At 38.8% G+C, this 10,611-nt stretch overlaps 1 protein-coding gene across 1 annotated transcript; it reads left to right on the forward strand.

Moving 5' to 3' along the window:
• The first annotated feature begins 3,968 nt into the window (after positions 1-3,968).
• Positions 3,969-4,985, forward strand: LOC140014575 (uncharacterized). The gene has a single exon (XM_072065630.1). The coding sequence runs from the start codon at positions 3,969-3,971 to the stop codon at positions 4,983-4,985; it is 1,017 nt and encodes a 338-aa protein (XP_071921731.1).
• Positions 4,986-10,611: the final 5,626 nt, after the last annotated feature.

Below are 10,611 nucleotides of genomic sequence, written 5' to 3' on the forward strand. Positions count from 1 at the left end.
AATCTCAACCCTCATCCTCCAATTCAGGAAGCTCCTTGGAAGACCTAGTCAAAAGCCTGGCCACAACTACTACTCAGCTTCATCAGGAGATCAAAGCGGACAAGAAGGACCAAGAAGCTCGGATAAGCCAACTGGCAACCGCTATTAACCGTTTGGAGTCCCACGTTTATGGGAAACTGCCATCGCAGCCCGAGGTGAATCCCAAGAATGTAAGTGCTATGACGCTGAGGAGTGGCAAGGAGCTGGAAGGGCCTAAAGTGAAAAATTCAAAAAGCAAAAGCGAGGAGGAGATAGAAAAGGAAATTGAGGGGGAATGGCGTATTCGCAAGGATCCTAAGGTAACCTTCATTTCTCCGTCCACTATTAAATCTAACTTACCTCCTTTTCCTTGCAGGCTGGAGAAGACAATAAAGGTAGAAAGGGAAAAAGAAATCCTGGATGTGTTCCGCAAAGTTCAAGTAAACATCCCCCTATTGGACGTGATCAAGCAGGTACCCAAATACGCAAAGTTCTTAAAAGACTTGTGCGTTAACAAAAGAAAGCTAAGGGGTGATGAGAGAGTGATTGTAGGAGAGAATGTATCAGCTGTACTTCAAAGGAAACTTCCACCCAAATGCGGGGATCCAGGTATGTTTACTATTCCCTGTAAAATTGGACATTCTAGTATCAAAAATGCCATGATAGATTTAGGAGCTTCTATTAATGTGATGCCTAAGTCAATCTATGATTCTCTAAATTTAGGACCATTAAAAGAAACGGGGATAATAATTCAATTGGCTGATCGTACATGTGCTTATCCGGATGGGATAATTGAGGATGTTTTAGTGCAAGTAGATGGATTAATTTTTCCTGCTGATTTTTATGTGCTTTACATGGATGATAGAAGTGCCCCAAATCCATCACCCATTATATTAGGAAGACCATTTTTGAGTACTGCCCAGACTAAAATTGATGTTAGTAAGGGTACTCTCACGATGGAATTTGATGGAGAAATAGTCCACTTTAATATCTTTGATACAATGAAACATCTTGTTAACTCTCAGTCTGTGTTTGCTATCTATGCCACTAATCCCTCTGTGCAAGAATTTTCTAAGTTTGCTTGTAGGGGTAAATTCAAGGTTGCTGCGAACAAGTCCTATAGGATGAAAGCAATTCACGAGGTGAAAATGGAGAGAAAATTTAGGGAAAAGGTTACACTCAATGGCCACGTGGATCCCCGAGGAAGGCCACCAATTACAAGAAAAATTCAATTACATCCAGACTAAAGAGTGGTGCTATGTCTAGCCAAAGACATTAAAGAAATGCGCTACTTGGGAGGCAACCCAAGACTATTTGTTTCAGTTTTCATGCATTTTTGAAGTTTTAGTTAAGTGTTAGTGTCAATTAATAGTTTGATGTTTGGTGGCAGGAAATTAGTAGTTAAGCGTGCCCACGCCAGGTGGTCACGCCTGAGGGGAAGGAATTTTCGTTCAGGTTCTGCGGACTCCATAGCAGTTAGACGTGCCCACGCCAGGTGGTCACGCCTGATGGAAGGAATTTTCGTTTAGATTCTGCGGACTCCATAGCAGTTAGACGTGCCCACGCCAGATGGTCACGCCTGAGGGAAAGAACTTTTCGTTCAGGATCTGCGGATTCTATGGCAGTTGAGCGTGCCCACGTTAGGTGGTCACGATAAAAAAAAAAAAAAAAAAAAAAAGGGCCGAAAAGACGAAATTGCCCTTATTGAAAAAGAAGGAAAAAATCGTAGCCCTACTTCTTCTTTTCTTCCTTTTTCTTTCTTTCTTCCTTCTTCTTTCTTTTCTTTCTTCTTCTTCCTTGCTCCCCTGGCCGCCGCTTCTCAGTTGCTGTCTGCTGCCCGGCGCCGCTCCGCACCGCGCTGTACGCCGCCGCTCCTCGCTGCCCGCCGCCACCGCACCTCACCTCGCTGCTGCCGCTCGATCTCCACCAGCCCGCTTGCCACTCCAGCCGCGCAGCTGCACGCCGACGCCAGGCGCGCGCGAGCTCCCGCAGCCAGGCGCCCAGCTTTTGCGCGCAGTCCGTGTGCGCAGACCGCGCGCGCGCCGCCCAACAGATCGCGCGTACAGCGCCCACCCTGCTCTAGGCGCAATCAAGCCCAGCGCAGCTCAGGCGCGCGACAGGCGAATCCAGCTCTAGGCCCAGCAGTAGCAGCGCGCAGGGAAGCCGGTGCGCGTCCTCTTGGCGAAACTCGCAGCAGCAGCCGCCATCTCCAACGCGCGTGCCCGCCACGCGCTTTCCTTTCCCTCTGTTGTCACCCCGGCTCTCTACTTCACCCACTGCCAGTCAAAACCTCCGGTGATTTCTTCCTTTATCTTTCTGTCACTAAGTAGCTGAGGCCAGATTACTTAATTTTATTAGCTGAGGACAGAATCTTATTTTCGTAGCTGAGGCCAGATTCTTTTTAATTGCTAGCTGAGGACAGATATTTTGTGCTTGATTTTGGGTGCTGCGCTATATCCGTGGGCGATTGCTAATTAATTGTCAAATTTTGTGCTCAATCAGTGATAGTTGGGGGGAATTTTTACCCTGGTTGCCTGTTTAATTAGTTTTTGGGGCAATTTTGCTAATTAATTAATTAATTAATTAGTTCCTGCGTTTGTCTAATTAAGTGAATTTTGGGGTGATTTGGTAGCGTTGGAAAGTATTTTGCTGATTCACAGGATTAGTTAGCTTTTGGGGTAATTTTATTGTTTGGTTGTGCACTTGTCTGTGACTGGAAGCTGTGATTGGGACCCTTTTACTGAATCAGCTGCCTGTTGACCTCTTTTGTGCACATTTGCCTTACCTCTGCCCTCCGCCGTATTAAGGGAAGTGTTGTTGCCTTTATCGCTTTATTTTCCTCTTTATCCGCTTCTATTGAGGACAATGAAAGGTTTAGGTGTGGGAGAGGGTTAATTATGCATTAGTTGTGCTTTGAGCTGTTTTATGTGCATTTTCCTTGCCTTAGTAGTTTTTTTTTCTTTAAACTGTGATGAATACAATTGAGATGTGAGTATAAGCAGTAAGTTCATGCCATGGGGTGTTTTGCTAAATAGGGGTAATTGAATCCGTAATTGTTCGTTACCTCTATCCCAGTAGCAGCTGGTATAATTGGGTTTATGTCAGGGGAATATATGATCTAACTTAAATAAACCCTCGTAGCGTGTTTATTGGTTAGGATTGGGCCTTTCTAATTATTAATGCAATCTGGAAATTAAATCCTACGGTCGTACCTAGGGTTGTTTTTGGGTTAGAGAAATAGCTAACGGTCGTACCTTAGCTATCGATAAATTACGGAAGGGTTGGTTGTTTAGCGCGTGCGAGACAACTATAACCAATTTATCAGTGAATGTTGGAATTATATTTGAATCAATGATCAGTTGCATGAACCATTTCTGAAGTGCACCCTTGGCTAGAGTTTCTCTTAGTTATTTCTTTTAATAAATTATTTTCTGCATTTAATTTGTTCAGTTGGCATTTGATACCAAAACCCCCCCATTAATCTTGATTTGAAAAGAAACAAATATCTCTCCAGTCCCTGAGGAGACGACCCTGCTTACCACTGTCTACTAGTTAGGAAATTCAGTTAAAGAATTAATTCAGGTATATCGGATTAAGCAAACTCTTCGGGAACAGGGTGAATCAAGTAACCCATTGCACACCTAGAGTCCCTGCTCCAGTACTCGAATTGATTACTGACTGATTTAGGTGGTAGTTAGGTTTTATTTATTATTATTGCACATGTTCGGCACCTGTCAATTTTTAGAGCTACGGATGGTGGATTGCAGAAAGTAGCAGATTTGATTTGCCAAAGAAGATGGAACCGCAATTTGGTTTTCCAAACTTTTAACACCAAAGATGCGGACAGAATTTTGAGTATCCCAATCAGTCTAGCTGGCAGGGAAGATTCTCATTTTTGGTTACATGGTGTGGATGGGAATTACTCCGTCAATTTAGGGTATAAGGTGCTGATGGCTAGCAAAGAAACCAAGCAGAAAACAAATCAGAATGACAGCACTACTAGTTGGGAGCATCAGTCTAAGAAGATTTGGAAGCAATTGTGGAGCTTAAAGATTAAGCATAAACAGAAAATATTTCTCTGGAAATGTCTAAACAATGCTCTTCCGGTCAGAGATATCATCTATGGTAGAATCAAAGCTGGAGACCCTATTTGCATGCGATGTGGAGAGGAAAGGGAGACGATTGAACATACATTTCTGAATTGTGTGGATGCAAAAATAACATGGAAGTTAGCCCCAATCCAATGGGAAGGCATATTGGAACAACATGGCTGTTTTAGAAGATGGTGGACATCCATCACTGAAGCTAGACATAGACCACAAGGTTGGCAACATATTGCTCTATCGGTCCATATACTCTGGCAAATATGGAAAGGGAGGAATGGGGCAGAATTCAATGGCAAGAAATACAGGCCATGGACGGCTATTCAGAAGGCATTAAAGGAATGGTCAGAATTGGGAGAAGTAGATAGACTGGAAACTAGGATGAGTACAACCGAAACAGAAGCTCTACATCTACAACATCCACAGCTTTGTTCACAACATGGTGTCCTGCAATTCAGCATTGGGATTACAAGGGACAAGCACGAACCATGGGTAGGCATTGGAATCTGTCTAATAGGAGGAGCTCAGGGAACACACACAGGCTGGGCAATGCGTGAAACCAGTTCAGGATCTTTCTTGCTGGATGAAGCATTAGCTCTAAAATTGGCAATGTGTAAAGTTGCTGAAATGCAGCACAGAGTGGTCCAATTCCAAGTGCAGAATCAGCAGCTCCTCAACCTTATTCAATCCAAACAAGCGCGGGATATCAGATTAGCAACTGTGGTGGAGGATATTATTCAACTTAGACTTTTGTTTCATATGTGCTCCTTTTGTCTAGTTCAAAATGATAACTATCATCTAAGCTCCAAGCTTAGTACTTATGCTTTAGGCATTACTTTTGATGAGGAACTTTTGTTTCCTTAGTGGTTAAATGACCGCTTGTATAGTTTCATCGAGCCTTTGCTCGTACTTGTACATCTTTTAAAAAGGAATACAACCATATACCGTTTTGAAAAAAAAAAAAAAACTACTGGTACAATTCAAAAATAGAATTAGTATAGGAATTTTATATCTTTCCGTCAAATTGAATGATTTCTATCCATTTTCCAAAGAAATTCAAAGCACAAGGGAGTTATGTGGATGTTTTTAAACAATGAGGGAGTTTCATGTGCAATAGGCAAACCATAGGGGGGGGGTTTACTGTATTTTATCCCTAATTTAATGAATTCTTACATTTTATACTTTGCATTTTATTAGTATTAGTCCCACTTAATTTTACCAATATGGTATCCACATTATACCTTTGTTATATTTTAGTTTGGTATCTTTATCTAGCAATATTCTGAATTTTTTATCCATAACTAGCTTAATAGTAGTTTCTCAAGAATTGATCTAAGTTAATGAAAATGATAACCAAGCAAAGATAGAATTCCTTAAGGGCGTTAACCCCGTAAACAATTGCTTTCAAATTTTTGGGATAGAATTTCAATTTCTTGTGATTGATTGCTCTAATTATTTATATAGCATGCAAAGTAAAATGTAAGTGGAACCTCTCTCCACAATTCTTTAGCGAAGGATATTGAGATCAAACCTCTTATATTACCATGTCCAAAGGGAAATTATCTTCACTAGTTTTATGTTCTTTCACTTTTTTCTTGAACCACAAGACAACAAATAAAGACTAGAAAAAAAAACTGAGTGCTTTATCTGGTTTTTCTTTAAGTTATCGAAAAAAGTTAGTACATCATTAATTTCACCCGAGTTAATATGTAAAACAAAAAAAAAGAAAAAGTTAAAAAAAATTATTAATTTAAAAAAAAGGAAAAAAGAAAAACAAGAAGTAGACTAGTAGAGAATCTCCTCGCACATGAATGCTAAACCCTAGTGGCTAAGTTTTTACTGTACTAAAAGCTGTGGTAATAACGTACATACTTACCCAATTAACAATTGTCCTTAAATTCATTGGGCATAGAAAAGAAACTACCTTAAGATGCCAACCAAAGCACAAGGAAAGCAAAAGAAAAACACATAACATAAGAGAGAAAATTTCAAGCAAGCAGAAGGAGGGGGAGAATTGAAAAAAGAGCAGCAAGATGTTGAAAATCCCTTTAAATACTTGTTAGATGAGCTGATAATATCTCACATTTTTGTTAAAAACTCAGAGGTCAAATCCCTCTGCTTTATTTCTATGATATCCAAGAGTTTTTCCTATCTTATTTATCAATCCAGAACTGTTCCCATCAAAATCCCACTTCAAGTCACCTATTAGCAGCCCTATCCCACAAGCCATTGCACTTCTGCAAAATTTCTGTCCAATCTGACCATGGGCATTTCGAAGAGCTTGTTGAATTCAATATGGGTCCATTTGATGTGGAACACGCTATGATATAGGTGAAAGGCAAAGTGAAAGACGTCATGACTCCCTATAATGAGCATGGTTGTAAGTGCAAAATCTTTCATTGCAAACAAACAATTATTGTGTTGGGCATCATTAACTGCTATAGAATCCAATGCCACGTAGCATAGCCACCACATAACATCCATCTGATGAGTAAATACTGTTAAATTAATTTAACAATACATCAAAAAGGGAAAAAAGGAAAAAAGTGTAGCAAAGTCATAAGCTAGTTATCTATTTACAAGATACTTTACCTTAGCACCATCACCTTGATAACCTTTTGGGAAAATAGAATGCTGATATAGGTTGGAAATATAAATGATTGTTCTTTTCCGATACCAATGACAATATTCAACTATAGTGCCATCTTGTACCCTTGCATGTTGATCATTCCATATATCAATATAAATTCGATGTATATTAATCCAGTCATAATTGACCTTGTCACACCGATCTAAAGAATGTAGTATACCTATTCTCATAACTATAAAACTTTAAATTAGCTTTACTAAGAGTCTATTTTATATGCCAAATGTTACCTAAAGTAGTAGTAAGTAGGGGTCGGGAAAAAAAACCCGAAAACCCGATTTGACCCGCACCAAAAATTAGGATATCCGATCCGATTTTTATTAGTGGAGCAGATAGGGTCGGGTATCCATAATATTCGGATACGGATACAACTCATAAAAATAAAAACCCGTGGGTACCCGACCCGGGGGTATATTATAAAAATATTAAAAAATATAGGGACAAATTCATAATATTTTTAAGTTATTAACCCGAACATCAATCATTCAACTGGAAGTTTGGAACTCTTCAGTCTTCAGCGCCGACACTCCTTCTAGTTCTGGCCGCAACGGGCAACGGCAACTCCTTTCACCCTTTCTCCTCCTCTTCAATTTTGCCCACCCCTTCGAACTCAAAAGAAAGCTGCAAAAGATTCTCAAAACTCAAGCCTCAAGCCTCAAGCCTCAAGCAAAAGATCCAATAGAGACCTTCAATTTCTCAAGTCTCAAACAGTCAAACAAAAGCTGTACAAGTGCAACGCCGACCTTCACATAAAGGTAATTTGGACAAGTATTTGTCAGCATTTTGCATGAAGTTTTTTTGTGTCGATGGGTTGAATTTGTTATATTGAAACTCAATATAAAAGAAAGCAAACATGATGATATTTGAAGCCTTAAGGATACCAATTCAAATTGTAAGAAACCTCAACGGAAAGTTACTGAACTTTTTATGTCAAAATTTCAGCTTAATGAAGTCATGTTTAGACCAAATATAGAAACTTTAATTTATAGGAAAGTGCAGAATTGGGTAATAGAAAGAGTTTCAATTATGAAGTCTATTGACCACTAGCATTTCGCTTTTTGAGTACTACCAGAGAATGTTTTTCTTTTGGATAGCTAAAAGTGAAAAATCTACGGCTGATGGACTAAACGTTTCATGTCTGTGACTCACAGTTATTAGTATCTTTTGAATTTGGACTCAATATATGCTGTGTAATATCCGAGTTGTTAAGAAGAGCTTGAGACTCTGATTCCACAAATTGGGGGACTTGTGAGAATAGTTAATGGGCCTTATCGTGGGTCAAATGCTAGGCTGCTAGCTGTTGATACAGATAAGTTCTGTGCTAAGGTGCAGATTGAGAAGGGAATTTATGATGGCAGGGTGATTAAGGCGGTTGAGTATGAAGATATCTGCAAATTGGCTTAATGAAAAATTCTGACAAGAATGTACTAACTGTATTGTGATCAAGTGGTAATTGTTCTGCTTTCCAGAGTTGTTCAGTACCATGATAGTCTTCATCTTTTATGAATGATTGCAATCTTCTTTCTTGTGATTATATTAAGCTGTTTGCTCTGTTTCATGCCATTCTATGTTTTTCTGATTGTGTTAAGCATTCGGGTCTCTGTAGGTTATGCTCTATCTTTCATATTGCTTGTGCTACTTGTAGGTGGTTTCTTTTTGGGTATCCGAGGATCGGGTACCCGAGGACAAGCGGAGTGGATTAGAGTAAAAAAAATAGTGACTCGACATATTAGGATTGGGTCAACCATTTGCCGTTTGGGACGGGTACCCGACCCGTGCCCACCCCTACTAGTAATAAGGGGTCTAAAATGACGATTGCACTGGGTGATATGGCATCGCATAAACATTGGTATAAGAAGGCCAAACTGCACTCCCCCAACTAAACTGACCTATAGTCTCCAGGTCACGAAGCATGGTGAGATATAATAAATGTACGATATTACTAGACTTATCGGAGAATAATTACCCTCCTAAAAGTAATAGTAGATAAATGCGAACACACTATTCACATAGCTCCTTAAATGCGATTTCTGCCAAGTTCACATCTAGTGCTTGGATAAACATCCTATTTTTAATCGAGATCCATCAAAATTTTTCCTAGTAAGAATGAAACCTATCAACTTTTGATACAAAAGTCCCCATCATTTGTAGTTCATGAAGTATCAAATCTGGTAATTGGTGAACCATCAATACGTAGTCCCCAAAGTACCTTAACATCCTGTAATGTCACCATTGACTCTCCAATAGGCAAGTAAAATGAATAGATCTCAGGTAACTAGTGCTCCATACGACTAGTAACCAATGCATGATCTAACAAAATGCAACTGCATTGAACAAAACCCTCAAAACCTGCTAGTTTGATGTAATGCATGACACGATCCAAATTAGGCCTATGAGTCCAAAATGCCTTATCATAATTCCTAATATATAGCTAATGGTTTGAAATGGCACCCTAAAATATAGATTGTGCCCTTTATAGACTAGTCCTAGACAAAATAAGGTCATGCACATATGGTCCTAGATTAGGATCAGTATAAAGTAGAATATCATCCATATTGAGAGTATCTACATATAGAATTAGAGTTGTATTTGTATGATAATGTTTCACAATTATAAGTGTAAGCATAAAATTTTGAAAAGTGTATTTTATTCATTACATGGTTACCACTAAAACTTGAGAATTTTATATGATAAACAAGAGCAAATAACTAATATACTTAAACCGGTCAATAGGTTGGATTAGACATAGACACAATATTTACATAACATCAACTACAAAATGACCAAGTTAACTACATTAAACAACAATTTTACGTGTACTATAAAAACTATAAAAGAATATGAGACAAGACAAATCAAGTACATTAAGCAACACATGAGACTAAATCTAAGGCCTAGAGATAGGACAATATTTTATGGTGATCTAGTTGACGACAATTTGTACATTTTCTAGGTTTTCATGGGTCTCTTTCATCCATCTTATTCTCAATGCACCTTGTATGTACCCAACTTGCTTGACGTACAATACATCTACTTTTGTCTGCTTATAACTTCGAATTAGGTTCTTGCCAGTTGTCAGAATTTGGCAAGGGATTAATCTTTTTTTAATACAACATAAACCACCTTCTCTTAATAAATAGGACATCTACATGTTTTTCAAAATTTCCCCTTTTTGCTTTCAAATAGTCATCATGTGTGAGCAAGAAAGCCTATATATTTGCCACTTCTCACATGAAGATGTCTCATCAAAATAGTTGACCATCTATGAATTACTGTCTCTTCCATCAAGACATCAGTCATCTTGAGTAGGCATCATATTCCTTAATCTTGTGGCTGCCTGCTTTTTGATTTGTATGTTTATGTTTTCGCCAAATCTTGGGAGAAAATGATGACACTAATGCTTTGTTTGATAACTATTGCTTCTAAACAACTCCACTATTTGGTGGAATGTCAAGTCAATAGAAGCCTCATTTGGCAAATGTCTTGTCCCCTGTCAAAACATTGTTATAACTCTCAAATATATTTGAAAGATACCTCAACAGTGGTCCCGACATGTCCAAGGCACCACTTCTCTGAGTTAATTTCAGACAAATATGTTCATACTTCTTTATAAATACTTGTCATTTCTCATCCAAGTCCCCTCCATTTTGGCATCTATCGAGTACATCCAAGTGCCTAGCACAACCTTTTCAAGTATAAGTCTTTGTATTGGGTCATTAAATTACTTGTTACATGTCAAAGGTAAAATCTGTAAAATACCAACAGCTCTAGTCAATACTCAAATTCTATCATGGCATGGATAGTGGCATTATGCCAATCAGAGATGACACAAACAGGATATCC

The sequence above is a fragment of the Coffea arabica genome, chromosome 9e (genome assembly GCF_036785885.1).
Source record: "Coffea arabica cultivar ET-39 chromosome 9e, Coffea Arabica ET-39 HiFi, whole genome shotgun sequence".
Lineage (NCBI taxonomy): Eukaryota > Viridiplantae > Streptophyta > Magnoliopsida > Gentianales > Rubiaceae > Coffea > Coffea arabica.